This window comes from Chlamydotis macqueenii, chromosome 18, assembly GCF_036417535.1.
Source record: "Chlamydotis macqueenii isolate bChlMac1 chromosome 18, bChlMac1.mat, whole genome shotgun sequence".
Classification (NCBI taxonomy): domain Eukaryota; kingdom Metazoa; phylum Chordata; class Aves; order Otidiformes; family Otididae; genus Chlamydotis; species Chlamydotis macqueenii.
In genome coordinates, this window is record NC_141573.1 from 11,664,833 (window position 1) to 11,681,602 (window position 16,770).

Sequence of the window (16,770 nt, forward strand, 5' to 3'; positions counted from 1 at the left end):
CAGCACCAGCAAGACCCCAAGAGTGGTGAAACTCCTGTCTTCTGTGGCAGGAGAGAAAGCCCCAGCTTGTACATAACCTGTCCCCAGCCACCTGGGGAGCTCCTTCCAGTCCTCGCCGCTGCTGTTGCAGGTTACATTCATGACAGCCTCTCCTTCTCCACCCGTCTAAATGCAAAACACCCCACAGCCCCCTCCTCCCTTCCTCACACCCAGAATTCACCATCAGCAGCTTCCCTTTATTTTCCAGTCAATACTCCTCCCCTTAGGGATTTTCTCCTCCTGTCCAGGGTCAGCTCCTTCACGTTAGCAATTTCTCCAATCCCAAGCTCACGCACGCACTCAGCTGCTGCCAGAGCTCTCGCAGTCCTCGGGGACCCCCACGCGAAAGCCAGAGCCTCCTTTTGTCAACGGGGAAACGAGATCTCCAAAAAACCACTCTGTGCAAGGCTGCGTGGGCAGGTACGGGACTGAGCGTGCTGACCGCTGCAAGGTCACTGCCGCCAGCGCACGGAGTGTTCCTGGAGCGATGTTAGCGGGCTGGGAATTTAACAGAGACCTCCTGCCTGCAGATATCCACAGCTCCTCCCTTCTTCTCTACATCTCTGCGTCCCTGATCTCGGGGAGCCCCCCTGGGAAGCCCTGGTGGATTATTGCTCGGTTACTGATCCGGAGTGCTTCCCTAACCCCAAAACGCCATCAGGACTCCTGGGAGAATATCGAGGCAAACCCTTTCCCTAGCGTCTTCAGAAGTGTCCGAACGCAAGCACCCCCGTGCTCCCATCCCGCAGCTCCAAACACTCAGCTCGGCCATATCTCACTTCCCTTGGTGGGAAAACCTCCGAACCGGCAGACAAACAAGTCTGGCCAGCTGGAAACAAGCAGTAACGCTGCGGCTTATCAGCCCTTCGGGTGGCCAGAAAAGCGCACGGAAAGAAAATTCAGCTGGCTGCTGCTCTGGGAGACATTAAGAAAAAAAAAGGAGGGTGTAACATCCTGTTTCTTGCCCTGGTGCAGAGCAGGAGCTGTTTCGTTACCTTTGTGTAGCTCGCCTGATTTCAAGGACAATTAAGATCGTTTCCCTCATGTGGTTTTCTGCCAAGTACATTGAGATTTGGGATTTTGCCTGTCCCAAAAAGGGCAGTTTAATTGCCACCCTGCCAGAAAATAAGGGAAGAGGGAGGCGAGGAGGCCACCCACCTCCCTGCCCATGCTTGTGCTTAAAAAGGAGCCAGTGTGTGGCTCTGGAGCCACTGGATGTTTGCAGAGCTCGGGAACTTTCTTTGCAGACTGAAAACAAACTTCAGGAAACACACGGAACAGGAGAGGCTGAGTTTTCACGTGGACAGTGAGAACACTACAGAAATATGAGGTGACCTACTTACTCCATGAATTCATATTAAAGAAAACATTTGTCTTTCATCTCCCTGCCCTAGCGTTGCCAGCACGGTGACCCTGGCCTCGCGGGGTGAAAGCAGCCCCTCTGCTCCGAATGCTCTCGCTGTGGCACATGAGTACCGGCCTTCTCCCCGCCAGCCTGGCTGCCCAAAGCGGGTTTTGGCCACCACAGCACCATCCTGGGCTGGTGGCAGGCTGCCCGCACGATCCCCACATGCCCAAGAGGAATCTCTGCTTGCCGGCTTGTTGGGCTGCAGCTCAGCGGCTTGAGTTGGGCCAGGACCAAGTGACGCGCAGCAGAAATGGTAAAAGAAGGAGAGAGGTTTCTCCCCAGCAAAGCCAGGGCACCAGCGTTATTCCCAGCTGCACATCGTTTGCCTCCTCGTCGTCAGGCTGAGTTTTACCCATCCCCATTATCAAACGCCTCCGAAACGGCGTAAATAATTCAGGAGAGGAGTCGGTGGCAGGAGATGCTTAGGGAGGATGCTGGGGTAGCCATGACCCACGGCCAGGGACTGTCATCTCCAGCTGCTCCCGAGCCACAGCTGTTTCGGGGTGATGCACAGCCATGCCGGAGCAGCCCTGAAACCGGGCTGACCCAGAGGCAGATGCTGGCAGAGAGGCGTTACTGAGCATCCATTTCACAGGACATGTCTATCATTCCTCAAACCACGTCTCCCACAGCCCCACCCAGTAACATCCCCCATCGCCAGTGCTGCGGGGAAGCCTAAAGGAGTGGAATAAGCATCTTTTGGGAACCCTGTCTCCACAGGCACTTCCCCCACCTTGCAGGCACGGCACCAGGATTAAAATTTGATTCCCTGTGGCATTAGGCATAATCCTCCCGAGCCAGGGGATTGCCACGCAGCGCCTTAAAAAGGGCAAGCGGAAAGTGGGGCAGGGAAGGGGAACACCCCAAGCTCTCCTGCCACCCCAGCCTCCTGGGCAGGGGCTCCTGGGGACATCCCGGCATCTCCAGGGCCGCTCAGGAGAGCGGAGTCCCCTTCAGACACACGCTCTTGCTCAGCACCATCTGTTTCATTTTCTTATGAGCACAGCAGTTGTCACCCCAATTAGTCAATTACTCATTTTCCAATCAACTAATTGGCTAATCAGTTAAACATGGCTCTGACAAAAGCCCCTGGAGATCGTCCTGGATGCAACCAAGGAGCTTTTGGGGTGGCTTCGTCACAAAGCTACCCCACAGCAAACAGCCCAAGGGCACCAGGGGAGGCAACCAGGGGCTGCTGCCGGGGTGGGAATTTCCTCTGCGTTTCCTGGAGGAAGGAGACAATCCCAACAGACCCCCTCCATACCCTCCGTGCAGGCTGGCTTGGCACTCACCATCCTCATCCTCCGGCTCCCTCACCACCAGCTTCTCGTTTTCTGAGTCCGAATCTTCCTCCTGCAGAGTTAAAACCAGAGCAGCAGTGAGGGGAAGGCGCTGGGCTAAATAACCCGCGCTTGACCGGGGCACTGGCGCCGCAGGGCAGGGCGGCAGAGACCAGAGCTCCCCTTCCCGGAACAGGCCAAAAGGCTGCTCGCTAACGAGCAAGGTTCGTTAGTCTGCTTTCCTCTCATTAGTCAGTGGGGGCGATCTGGCCTTGCTTACTGCAGTCCCACCCAAAGGCTGCGAACTGCAAATGTCCCCCATCCAGCGCGGGGACCTCTTCTGTGCGCCCCCAGGCCCGGACGGGCTGTCCCAGCGCTGGGAAAGGGCAGGTCCCCAGCAAAAGCCACCTCACTCACCAGCAGGGACCAGTGGTCGAAGGCAGCGCTGGGGGGGTCGTGCTGGGACCCTGCCAGGACCCCCTCCCACCCCGAGACACCGCTGGCTCCCACGGCCCCCCGGCCCCGCGCTCCTCCGGGACGTGCCTGCCCACACGCAGTGCGCCCGCACGGCTGGTCTCTGGAGCACAGACAGGAGCAGCAACAGCACATTTTAAAAATTTTTTTATAAATGCAGAGCAATTTTGGAAGTTTTCAGGGTTGCCTCCTCCAAGCTGGCTTTACCAAGGCCAGATTCCTTCCCCCCGTGGCACACGGAGCAGAGCGCCACGCAGCCGGCAAGCAGAGAGGGCGAGGAGCGCTCCGGCTCTGGAGATAAGGCAGGACCGCACGGCGATGCCCTCGCGTTCGCGCCTTCCTCCCGCAGCGCCCAGCGCCCTGGCTGCAGACCGAGCCCGGAGGCCAGCAGCACCCCAGAGCGCGCGTCCTCCTGCGTCCTCCCTGGCCCCAAGCAGCGGATTGAAAGCAACAGGGCTGGTGTGCAAAGAGCAAAGCACACAGAGAGATGGGAGAAGGAGCACGGAGGGAGCCCGGCGAGCCGCCCCGTGGTTGAGGACAAGGGAAAAGTCAGGGTGGAGGAGACCCAAGGGAAGCAAAGGCAGTCCGAGAAGGACCCTGCTTGGCAGTGCAGGGCTTTAGGCAAACTGCCGGAGCACGGCACGCGGCCCCGACCCAGAACCGGGTTAGTTTGTCAGCGGTGAGGAATGCGCGTTACTCACAGCCATTTGGCTTCCTCTCGCCACCGCGCTCTCGGGCTCCCCAGAAGGACACGCTGCCAGGACCTCCGCCCCCCGCTATTTTGGGCCACGTTTCCAAACATGGGCACTTCCCGCCGGACACCCGGGCTTCCCCCGGGGATGGCTGGGAGTGGGGAAGCACCCAAAGGAGCAGCCTTGGGGAGGGGGTGCTCAGCCCTGGGCCCGGGGACTCTGCCATGAGCCAGGGGCAGTGGTTCCCCGTTACATCCATCTCTCCCTGTGAGCCGGGGTGTCTCCGGGGAGATCCCACCCCTCAGAAGCTGGCACAAGATGGGATATTTTAGCCTCTTCCTTGCCCAGGTGTTAGGAACTGAGCATTTCTGAGCATTTAACAGTGGAAGCAAGGAGGAAATCTGAGTGCTGGACCTCCAAGGAAGGAAAATATCTCCATTCCCACCCAGAGGAAGAAACATTTGATGGGAGCAGAGAGGGAGCAGCTGGGAACGCTAGGCTGGCGGGCGACAGCAACGTGCCATGGTCATGGCTGTGCTGGGAACCCCCGGCTCTCGGCAGCCGGTAGCTCGCGGCAGCACGACATTTTTCTGCTTGGATGGCTTAGAGGCAGATGCCAGCACCTCCCTTCCCCCTGTTCCGTGGCCCCGGCCTCAACATCGCCGTCCGTCTGCCTCCCCAAGGCCACTCACTCCCTCGCACCCAGCGCCGTGCCATCACCAGAGCCACCCGTCTCCGTCCCACGAACCTCTGCCTTGCTGGGAAGCGCTGCATGGCCGCATTCACCCTCCGCTTGTTCCGCGTGCCCGAGGTCGGAGCCGGGTGAGGCAGCCAAAGGTGGTATCTGGAAAGAGGCAAAAGTTTTGAGCACAAACGTCCCCAAGCCCTCCCCGTGCTTAACCAACCAGCCCGGGCAGCACACACGGACAGATCTCCGGACGCAACCGGCAGCCCGCCTCGCCCCGACGCCGCCAATCCACGTGCCAAGCCGTGTCACGGCTGCTGGAGTGAGGAACACCAGGGATCTTCAGTGCACAGTGCTGGAGCCAAGGTTTGGAGCTCACGAGCTGCCCTTCGCAGCAGCCGCATCCCATGGGACCAGGACCCCTGTGAGGAGCCATTGGTGACGAGGAGCAGCTCGGCCGGCCGGGCTCAGCTGCCGGGAACGCTGATGTAACAGATCGAGGGGAGAGGAGGGGAAGGGCACGGTACGCTCAGCAGGACCTGCTCTGCCAGCTGCCTTCTCCACCACCGGCCCTTGGAACCCTCCTGTCTCCCCACTGCAATCCCGGAGCTGGGGCTTCCCTGCCCGCTCGGTACCGCGTCAGCTTTGAAAGCGGAACAACCTCGACCCTCGTGCGAAGCCTCCCGCCCCCGGCCGCTCCCAGCCCGAACGCTTCTCAGCTGAACCTTTCCCCACTGCGCCGGGAGGGCGGCCGCGGAGGAGGATATGCATGGGCAGGGAGCTGGGACATCGCATCCGTTGGCCTTGCAGCGAAATACCAGCACCGGGCTGGGAGCAGCCTCCGGGCTGGCTTGAAAAAATGGTCAGCAGGGACAAAACTGCCACTCTGAGCCTGGCTGTGCCCACAGCCCCTGCCAGCCGGGGCAGAGGGGAGAGCATCCCAACAGCCCCAGGGGGCCTGCCCCAAATTTCAGGGCTCCTCAGCCCCGCCGTGGCCGGTGGGTGCTGCCAGGCCGGTTCCCCTCGCCATTGTGGGATAAGAGCAGCCAAGCCAGGGGCTGCTGTGCCTCGGGCACGGGATGCTCTGCGAGAGCAGGGCAGCATCCTGCAGCCAAAAAATGGAGGGGGAAGGTGTTGGGGCAATGCTGGGACACTTGACAGCCAAGAGGACACTATGGCACCCCAGGCACTGCTCCTCTGCATGAACCACAGCCCAAGGGAGAGAGCTTTGAGCGTTGGGGGCAAGGGAAGGGTGGACCAGGGCCAGACAGCAGCAGGAGCTGCTGGAGAAGCAGGGACCCCAGTGCTCCGGCTGCCAGCCCACGAGCCAGCATCTCTCCACGACTGCATGCCAACCAAGAAAGCTTCCCTGCAGGAAAAAAAAAAAAAAAAAAAAAAAAAGAGTGACAAGAAGCACCGCAGGGCGACTGCACACGTCATTATCTGGGAGCATCTGGAGGAGACTTGACACGGGCCGCCCCAGCCAGCTGCTGTGGCAAACAAAGATCGCATTGCCGCCGGCGTCGGCGAGAGGACGCGCTCGGCAGCAGCTGCCTGGCCCCAAGGCCACGCAGGGCTGGGAACGGGAACGTGCCCCACACAGGGCCGGGAATGTGCCCCGTGCTCCCTGCCTGCTCCTGCTCGCGGGCAGGACGGACCCAGCCGCTCCACAGCGCATCCCGTGCCCGCTCACAGCTCAGTCACACCCTTGGACAGCTTGCCAGCGGCTTTGGAAAGGCCAGCGCCCGCCACCGCAAGGTTAAAATCCAGCGAGTCATCTACCTTAACAATGCAGCAATACATCTGCCCTGGCTTTCGGCAGCTCTTGGCTTTAGAGCTGAAGCATTTGTTGGATCATCAGAAACGCTTTTGCCCTTTAGCTCCCATGGCCAAGGAGCGAGACGCCCGCGCGTGACGCCAACTCCTGCAGCAGAGGCTTTGGACCAAAGCAGGAGCGAGGACAAAACCTCCAGGGACATTCTGGGCAGGGGCAGCACCGGCCGCAGACGGCCCCAGGTCACTCAGGGGAAGACGGCTCAGACGCGGAAGCTTGGTGTTGTCCCCCCAAAATCCCCCCTCGTGGCTCTGCCACCACGCGAGCCCTCTCCAGCCCTACAGGAGACGGAGGCAGGGCTCCCCATCACAGCACCAGCTGGTCTGCAGCTCATTTCTGGCCGTTTCCTCCCCGCTTCCTCCGTCCCTGGCGCAAACCCCTCAGAGCAATGGGTTTCCCTCCTCAGGAGGGGAACACAAGGAGGCCGGGGGGCTGGTGTGTTCCTCTCCCCATCCTCGGTCACAGGGACAGCCCCGGCATCTGCGGGCAGGACGGGGACAAACGAGTGCCTCACTCCAGCTCCGGGAAAAGGGAAAATCCCAGGCTGCAAAACAGGGGGAGAAAATTGCCTTGGATTAAACTCCCAGGCCCTGCGTGTTGCCATTTATGGCTGCACTTTCTGCTCCAAGCCTGATGCAAGAGGTTGCAAGAGGGAAAGAAAGCAGACAGGAGACAGCCAGCCAGCAAGAGAAAAGCCAGGAGGAAGAGGGGAAGGAAAAAGCCTTTAAAAAAAATAAAAAATAAAAAAAAAAAATAAACAATAATGTTGGGCAGAGTTGAGCAAAGCAAAGCAGCTGCTACGCTGCCAGCTCCCGCTCACCCCCACGGTGGGGGCTCTCCGTCCTTCCAGGTGGAGAAGGAGAGCAGTTCTCCTGCCCTGGGCGATGGTCCTGCCAGCCCTGGGGTGCCCAACGGGGGACGCGCCTTGTGCGGATGCAGCGCTTCGCAGGTCTGACCCCCCCAAAGCGTGGGGAGCATCAGCACCCACCAGTCCCCCATCACCACTGCCAGCCAAAACGAGCCACGGCGCGGCCAGAGCCCCGCCGAAGCTCCGGGGCCGCCCAGCCGCCGGCGGGGGGTCAGGCAGTGCCAGGTCTGGGCAGGACACTGGCACATCCCGCAGAAGGGCGAGGGGTCCTGGCCCCACAGTGCCCGGCCCGGTGCAGCACCCCCAGCACTGCACCCGGCCGGCTCCTCCCCTGCTCCCCACTCTTGCTCTGGCCAACGAACACCTCAGGCGCCAACACCGGGCCATCTCTCACTGCCCCGATGGGCTGGGCAGCACCCTTGGGCAGGGAGCGGGACGGGCGCTTACCCGGAGGCTGTTCACGTGGGTGGGCGCTTCAGAATGCGATGAGTGCTCATGGCCTCTGCTCCGGCAGCACGCAGGCTCTGCGCGGGTGCCCGGGGCGTACCCAGCCCAGAAGGGACCGAGCAGCAGCTCGACCTCCCGGACCCGCTGGAGGGGACGCAACGTAAAGCCCTGATGCCGCTGTGTCCCAGCAGCAGCCCCGCGCTCCGGCTCTGCGGCTGGGATGGAGGGAAGGGCGCCGCACGCGTCCTGCCTCGCTGCCCAGTTTGCAGACACTGCGAGAGACGATGCGATGCCTTCGTTACCGGCGCAGACTGCACAGGGTGAGAACTGGGGTACACCCGAGCGGTTCCAGGTCCAACGGGGAAGACCCACATCCTGCTGGCGGGGTCCGTGCCGCCGCCAAGGCTGCGATGCGGGGTCACCCACCGTCGCATCCCCTCCCCGCTGCGCTGCGGGATGGCAGAGCTCCTGCCCCAGCCCTGCGGCAGCCTGCACAGCGGCCAATTAAAGCCAGACTAATTAGCCACCCTCTCCCCTCCGGCACTGGGAAGGCAGGAGGTACCAGAAGGGGGGATGCTGACTGCTTAAACGGAAAGATGGCCTTTACTTTCCCTGGCCAGGACCAGCTGGGCACCTCCGAGGCCTCCCCTTGGCAGATCACCCCAGAACTGTCCCCTCTCTCCCCACTGTCACCCACTTGACCCCAACTCTGTTTGAAGCCACCAGCTGCGGTTAACCCTTGCCAAACCAGCCAGGCTGCCGGGCCCCGCACTGCCCGCTCGCCCTCCCCGTCTCCAGGGCACCCTGGCCAGGACAGGATCCCAGCCGCAGCTCTGGAGCACCACTGGAAACCCTGCCCTGCCGCTGCCCTCTGCCATTCCCAGGACAGAAACGCTCGTTACAGGATTGGATTTTTCTGACCATTTCTCCCAAGAACCAGACTCGGCAGCCCCAGCAGTGCTGCGGTTCCCACCCAGCAGCTTTTCATTAGGGGATCGCTTTGACAGCGGTGCCCGATCTGTTAACGAGCTGGGGACGGGGATGAGAACAGACAGCGACACACTAATTAACTTTTTTCAATGATAGGAGACAGCAGAGACAAGGGAAACCACTACGAGCAGTTAATGGAAACAAGGGCTTCTGGGCTCCTTTCCCTCCTCCGCAACGGTCGGTTCCTGCGAGAGGGGCAGGGAAGCCCCGACCCACGCTGATTTTAGCAGCCGGTTGCAGATCGCAGGCAGGAGGAGGGAGGCTGGGCCACGCAGCTGCCCCAGCTCAGGGTGCACAGCGGACACTGCTTCGCACAGGGAGGGAGAAGGGAGGGAAGGAGGCAGGGGCTGCGCAGCTCCAGCCGGCCGTGAAACACGCCGAGGCCGCTCTCCCTGCGCGGGTTCATCCATCAGCATTTCGGTGGAGCGGCTAATGGCTGCAGTGAATCTGAACCAGCCAGGCGCAGTACGTGCTGAGCAAACAGGAAGGGAAAAAAAATAAAATAAAAAATTAAAAAAAAAAGGAAAGAAAGCTCTCAGAGTGCTGAGCACAGCCCTCTGCTTGCTGATGTACCGAGTCACCCAAGGAGCACCAATGCTGCCAGGAGCACCAATGCTGCCGGGAGCCGGCAGCCGAGCGGGTGGCGTCGGGGAGCCTCGTCTGCTGAGTCACATCAGGGGACCGCAGCCCTCAGCCCAGCCAGGACGGGCTCGACAGGGCACATTTCCACCGGCAGCCGCCTGCAAAGCGCTCGCTGCTCTGCCCAAGGCCAGTCCCATCCGTGCCTGTAGCATCTGCTGGGCTTTGGCCTAAGCTGTGCCGGAGGAGGAGGAGGATGAAGCAACTTTGAGGCTGTTTGCAGGGAGCAACTCGCAAAACCAGAGAACCCAGGGGAGACTCTGCAGACCAGAGACGGTCTCCTCCCCTCTACTCGCAGGATCAGCAGCCCGGGCACTGCTCCCCACTCACACGTGTGCAAAATGCACGGACTCCCTCCGCCATGCCACCCAGCACCGCCAGCCCCGGCCGGGCAGCCTGCGCCGGGCAGTCCCGGCAGCCACCAGACCACGCATGGGCCGGCGCTCCCAAACACTCAGCGGCAAGAAGCATCCCTTCCCCTTCCCACTGCTCTCCACCACTGCCCAGATCGCAGCCACCGCCTGGTCCCCCTCCTTCCTGATGGAATGCTGCTCAGGTCCGGGGCGACTCGCCCTGCTACTGTCATCATTTCCCAAGAGGAAAAACCGGCCGGGACCCTGCTCAGCTCCAGTGTCCTCCTGTGAGGGGGGCTGAGGGCAGCGCAGTGGAGACCCTGGTCCCACGGAGCCCAGCCAGGCTGGAGGACACAAGGCTCCCAGTGCCTTGATCAAGGGCTCTGCCTCCAGGCACGGAAAACCCCGTTACCACATCTGTGCCCAAGTGGGGATAAAGGAGCCGAGCCGGTCTCTGAAGGCAATAAGCGTTGCAGCGGTGTCTGTTCAAAGACATCGGGACTGAAGAGCAGCCAGAGCGGAGGAGAAACATTCCAGAGAAGACTCAAGCTATGAGACGGCAGACGAACCCGTGAGCTCTGGCAGCGCTGGATCCGGCCGCCGGCCCTGACAGGGTGCTGCACTTTGTCAGAGCGCGCCGGGTGCGCCCCAGGGCCCGCGGCAGCTCCGGCCGGGTGGCCAGCTTTGCTGCTGCGCTAGCCCAGCTGGGACCCAGGCAGCTAAAAGCAGCCCACAGGCTCTCCAGCTTGACAAATCATGGTACTCAAAGGCCCAAATAAATCACGCAGCAGAGGGACAGATGTGGCTTCTGGGACGCCAGGATGAGGGAGTGGGCTGCTCGAGAGGTAGCCGAGGGGTGCTGGGAAGGGGAGAGGGAGAGCTCCGAGGCTCAGAAAGGACAAGAAGAGGCGAGGAGGAGCACGGGGAGGCAGACCCATGTCCCAGCCCCGAGAGCGGCCCAGAGCAGCGCGGTACAGAGGGGGTGCACAGCCCCCTGGGACCTGCCCAGGGCCATCCAGTGAGTCAGTGGCGATGCTGTCCAAGGCGAGGGCTGTCTGCGCCCGGCCCAGCAGCCTGGCTACAGTCACTGAGGATTACAAATGCTGCTAATAATAGCCAGCGGGCGCCTGGGCCCCAGGCCTGCGCTCCCCAGCCGAAACACACTGCCTGCACACGGACGACGCATCGCTCCTGGACTTCTGAGCCCCTCACATTACTCGCTTCCCCCCACTGGGACAAGGGGTTGCCCCGGGAGAAAGCCACCCGTGTCACCAGTTCAGGCACCTCGGGTTGTCACCAAGTCCCACCTGAGTCAGGCAAGAGCAGAGTAAGCTCTTTCCATGGGTCGCCCTTTTATTTTTAAACAAGATCCGGTGCCGGAGAAGGATTTACCGGGTGTTTATAGGCATCACTGCCTCCCCCACAACCCCCCCAGTTCAGCCAGGGGTCAGACCTTGGGACCAGTGTCCTGCTGGGGCTGGGAGGGAGGGGGAGGCCAGCCCCTTCCCCTGGGGCAGGCAAGGACAGCGGCCGGGGACAGCGTAAGGGACCCTTGCGCGAGCAAGGGGACAGCTGTTTGCAACCCAGAGGGAGAGGATGCAGGTGGGAAGAACAAACACCACCCCCCCACCCAGCACCTGGATTGGCTCCTGGGAGAAGGAAAAGGCTCCCGGGGCTGGATGCGCAGGCAGGGAAGGCTCACACCAACACGCACTTCTTTTCCCCGAAGTCTTCTCCACCGCGGTTATTTGTAAGAGCGCACCTCGGGGGGCGGTGGTGGAAAGGGGCCCGAAACACCCACCCCCCACCGCTGCCACACTCGGGGACGCAGGGCTTGTCCCCACTCGAGGCGGAAAAAAAAAAAAAAAAAACCGCCAAAAAAACCCCACCAACCAAAAGAAAAACCCCAATCCCGGGTTTTGCCGGGTTTCCGTTGCTTTAGAGGAAAAACCCCGGGCGCTGCGCTCCCGCCCCGCCACCCGCGGGCACCGGCCCCTCCCGCGGGGGTGCGGGGAACCCGACAGCGGCTGCGGGGACGCCGGGGGTCCCGGGGGACCTTACCTCGCTCTCCGCATCCTGGCGCTGCCCGGGCTCCCGGGGCTCGGCGGGCGGCTGCCCGGGGATGCTCTCGGCCGCCGCGGGGCTGGGCTCGGCCGCGGGGCCCGGCTCCTCCGCCGCCTCCCGCCGCTCGCCAGCCGCCTCCTTCCCCTCCTCGCCCGCTCCCACCTCCTCCACCGGCACCCGGCCCCCCTCAGCCTCCGGCGCCGCGACCGGTCCCGCTCCCTCCGCCGCTTCTCCCCCGGCGCCGGGGCCCGGCTCGGCCGCTACCGGCTCCCGGGGCCGCTCCGCCGCCCGCTCCCCGCCGCCCCTCCGCAGCCTCACGAAGACGGAGGCGAGGACGAGGGCCAAGACGGTGAAGAGCAGCGGGACGGCCGGGTACCAGTCCAGGGCCACGTCCATCCCGCCCGGCTGCCGGAGCCCGCCCGACCCGCACTGCGCGGCCGCGGAAGGTGCGCGGCCAAGCCCGCTCGGCCTGCGCGGGGCTGGGCCGGCTCCCGGCCGGCTTTACCCGGCGTCATCGGCGTGGGCCCTGCCCACAGCCCCGGGCCCCCCCCCCGCCTCTCCCTGGCCTCGGCAGCCAGAGCCACCCCCCCCGCACCCACTCACACCCGCGCGGGGGATCTGCGGTCTGAGTGTCGGGGTCGGGACAGGAGGGTCTTTCCTCAGATGCTGCCCTGTACCCAAAAACTCCTGCCCGGAGCGTTCTGCACAGTCACTCGCATCACTCGTCACTGCCCGGCTTAGCGAGGTCTCTGCCTCCGGGGTGCTCGCTGCGGGCGACCACCCGCAGCATGGTGGGCAGGTTGGGGTCTCAGCTGGCTGCCGGTAACGCTAAGTGAGCGCTGGCGCCTTGCAAGCCCTCGGCTGGGTCAGGGAGGAGCTGGCAGAACAAGGGCAGGCTGGCCTGACTCTCCTCGGTGAGGAGCACCTGGCAGCGCGTCCATGCCAAGCTTCAGAGCCTCGCTCCGCCGTCCCCAGGAGCTGCGGGCGATATCGCTGGCACATCCGTGCCAAAAACTTCTTCAGTCTCCCTTGCTGCTGGGGTGCCTGAAAAACAGGAGGCTCAAAAACCGGGATGTGCCCAAAAGCCGGCGAGGAGACCAGCTGAAGGGCTGTCAGGTCCTTGCAGACGCTGCCACCAAGGATTTCCTGCCCCTTGAGACTGCTGGGAGGATTAGCCAACCTTTCACAAAGCGGGCTGAAATTAGAAGGCCTGAGCTATTCCTGCCAGGTAAAACCAGCACGGAGCTTGCTCCCGGCTGTGCGCGAGGGGAGCAGACACGGGAATCTGCCCCCAAAGCTTCCTCCAGGGAAAAGGCTTTGGAAATGTCTCCCAGAGCAGAGATTTTTATTGACTGGCTAAAAACAAAACATGAACAAAGATGGGAATTAAATCCCGAGGGTGGGAGGAAGGAAGGGAAGCCATGATCCCCGCTGCGGTTTGTCTTTCTTAGTAATCCTATCAGGCAGCAATCATTAGCGTATGGATAATTGTATTCTTAGTAACAACCAGCTGTGGTACTCGTCTGCCCCTCTCCTGCAGAGCTTTGTATTTCCTGGGCCCCGACCATCAGAGCTGCTCCGGAGCTCAGCCGAAACATCCCGAGATTGGTAGCATCACAGCGCTGTTTGGTTCAGCATCTTTCTTTGATGTCTGTTTGCTCCCTTCTTCTCCCTTTGTGTCCAAATCCGCTCTTTAGCTTGGGGGGAAGCTACCGGCTTCCGAAAGTTTGACTCGCGAGATGGAAGTAGGGGAAAAGCCCGAGGGGTGTGACAGCCAGGGCTGCTCCAGCAGATCGGTGCAAAGGGGTACAAATAGGGCGGGAGCACTGCAAGGCTGAAATTCTCTCTCAAGCAGCTTCTGGAAGAGCCTCGCAGGGGCAGAAGGAGCAAAGGGGTTTATGGCAGAGCCTGTCAGACAGGACAGGGGCGTCGTTGATCAGAGCCTGGCACGGCCTCAGCTACGGGATATGTGGCTGTGTGTTTGCAGAGGCACTTGGAATCAGCAGTTAGTCAGGTTTTGTTCGTGTTTCTTCTGTTTTTTAAGTAACCTTGGAGCTGAGCTGACCACCTGCAGTAGCCACGAAGGCATCGTCCCAAATCCAATGCATCACTTGCTTTCGGAGACTTCCCCTGGGAACTCCTCACAGCTAAAGACAGAACCGGGGTGGGGAAGCTCACGGGACGGGGTCTTTGCTCCTGTGCTCACATGGACTGTCAGTTTTGGGGACAAAGAGGAATTTTGGGTGAGACTGCCAGAAACTGGCCACTGTGGCCTGCCAGGGTGACGTGGGGTGTTCCGGCCTTACACACTGATGCCCACGCTGCAGCTGTCGCAGTGCCCCTGATTACTGCTGGCATCCAGGGCATCTCAAGCTCGTTTTCCCTGGCACTGTACATTTTCCACGGCTCTCAGCTGGAAGTCTGTTAGAGGGCAGGAATGTTTGCCTGCGCAGGAATGCAGTGGCACGTGGCACGCATTAACCCAGTGCAGAGACGGAGCACTTCAGAGATCCCCTCCCAAGCAGGATTTATTGCTGCCTAAAAATAAGAGGTGCTGGCCCTCACAGCTTCTTCCGAGATCGGGATCAGGGGTGAGGAAATCAACAGGAGCTACAGGCAGAGACAACCATTGGCGGCTTCTGCCTTTGGACCTGCAGTGACTCACTATCAGGCGGCTGGAACTCGCCGCGCTCGTAGGAGTTGTGAGAATGGCAGGGCTTGGACATCTCTGGAAAACAACGCTCCTGGTCTTGAGAGCAACAGCCAGGAGCATAAAGGACACGTCTGCAAGGAGAGCGGCTCTACCCAAGCTGACTTCATACGGCAACGAGGTGGCAGAATCAGCAACAGGGCTCAGCCCCCGTGTCCAGCCCTGGGGTAAGAGCTTGACTCCCCTGCAGAATATGATGTGACGGGGATGATCCCCCAAGCAGAAAGCAGGCCCAGCAGGTCCTGTGTGACATCCACTTGTCCCCTCCGTGGCTCTCCAGCGGCAGCTGGATGGGATAAACCTGCCCTGACGCAGCAGGGCTCCCACTGAGGGGGACAGAGAGCGTCCGTGTGGTTCCCCCATCAACTTACAAGGCGAGATTGGCGCCCCGGCTCCCGCACGCCGCGGGACGGGCTCGCAGGCCGGGTCAGCCAGGCAGGCTCCCGGCCGGGGACCGCCCCCCTGCCCCTGCCCGCCAGCTCCGGGAGGGACGAGATGCGGGCCAGGGGGGGCTGGGGACGCGCAATCCTCGGGAACGGCACCCCCACCCCGGCCCCGGCTGAAGCCCGGGGGTGCGCGCCCTCCCGCGGGCGGCCCAGAGCCGCGGGAGCGCGCTGCCCTCTCCCGGGAGGAGCGCGGCTCCGCAGCGGCCCCGCACAAAGCTGCTTTCACGGAGCAGGGCGTCAGCTCCGGGCCGCAGCGGGGGCAGAGCAAAGGGCCGGGTAACAGCTGAAGAGCTTCGCCCACAGAGGGGGATCGAGGGGCGCTGCGCTGACAGCTGCTCCGGGGAGCAGCCCCCGCCTGCGGGAGGGAGTTAGCACGGTCGGTTCTCCGCGGCCCAGGACGCAGCTCGCTCCCGGTGTCCCGGGTACCCTGTGCTGAACAGCCGAGAGCCTTCTGTGCGCACATGAAAGAACAGATTCACCATGTTGCACGTTTTCCTCCCTCCTCCAGCACATGAATCGTGCAGGCAGCAGCTGTTCCGAGGTCCTCTGCTTACACAGACGCATCCCTCCCACCCAAAGGGCTGAGTTTCAATATCCCTCTCCACCACAGCTGTATCCCAAACCCTAACAGTATCCCTCTCCACCACAGTTGTATCCCAGGCACGGGTCTGCAGGACCCCGTGCAGTGGGGTGAGCAGACAGACGCTGGTTTCTGGTGGAGAAAGCAGCAGCTGCTGGTTTGCACAGACCTTAGCGGCTTCAGACAGCGTAGACAGAAGATTCTGCACTCCCAGGTCCTCTAAGAAGCCATTTGCCCTCACGTAAAGCTTGAGCAGACTGGTCCTGTAACTGGTTCAAACTCAGATCACTTCTGCAAGCCCCAGTCAGGCTCCCATGATACCAATTTTTCCTTGCCAAGAACAGCGTTAACACCAGAAATTAGAAGCTATCCCAGGAAATGTCACTGCACTTGTCCTGTTCTTCAGCTGACACAGGCTTGGACGTCACTGACCTAACCTGGCTGGCTTTGTCACCCCTGCCCATGCGCTAGCTCTGGGGCTGCAGTGACACTCAGAGAGCCGGTTCAGTTCACAAATGACAGAAAACTGAACACCACAAGAAGAGTTCAGCTCACCGAGAGGTCCAAGCCCACAAGGGTGGGGATGGCTGTACTTCGCTCCCACCAAAAGGAATGACCCTACCAAAGGGCAGGCTCTGAGTTGTTGCTGATGGTCTTCAAGGTTTTGAACCAGCTGTATGATTGGCCTTGCCCTTGAAGGCAAGCTGAGAGTCCCAACAGGGAACCAAAAGCTCATGGATACTGGCAGCCAGTCCAGCCCTGACTGCAGCAGGACAGCTGAGAAAAGGCACAGCCTTGGCTCTAAACAAGGCAGCGCTGCATCAGAAAAGCAATCCTGAAATTCTCCTCCAGCCCTGGTACACCTTCCCTGCCAGCACAGCCGGGACACGGCTGGACCAGGGGCCGCTCCTCTGGCAGGCTGCAGGCCCTCGCTGTGGTGGCAGCTCCCAGTTTCAGGTCCTGTTGAATGAGAGGACACACAGGGTTACAGGCACCACAGAGGCGGGAGCCGCCAGCTCCCAAACCGGAAGGGACATGGAATGATTATTTCCCTTCAAACACATTCCCAGTCAGCATCGCCCACCTTAATTTACACTTCTCCAGAAACAGAGGAGGTGCAGCCCCACAGAGAGGTGGGATCCTGCGAGCATATCAGATCAATCCCAACCCAGTCTTAAGTCACCTAGCTGCTCAGTGCCGTGACTAACGCTCAAGTAGGAACGCAGCCCTGTTCTCTTTGTGACTTGCTTTCTAACTGCCA

At 61.4% G+C, this 16,770-nt stretch overlaps 1 protein-coding gene across 2 annotated transcripts in view; it reads right to left on the minus strand.

Moving 5' to 3' along the window:
- Positions 1-12,256, minus strand: part of MXRA7 (matrix remodeling associated 7) — a 30,085-nt gene extending 17,829 nt beyond the window's left edge. For both annotated transcript variants that reach the window (XM_086762507.1, XM_086762508.1), the window contains exons 1-3: positions 11,771-12,256; positions 4,642-4,737; positions 2,740-2,800 (exon numbers count right to left, since the gene is read on the minus strand). In XM_086762507.1, coding sequence (XP_086618633.1) covers positions 2,740-2,800; positions 4,642-4,737; positions 11,771-12,169 — 556 coding nt within the window. In that variant the 5' untranslated portion in view covers positions 12,170-12,256. The remainder of the gene's footprint in view (positions 1-2,739; positions 2,801-4,641; positions 4,738-11,770) is intronic.
- Between the last annotated feature and the right edge of the window lie 4,514 nt (positions 12,257-16,770).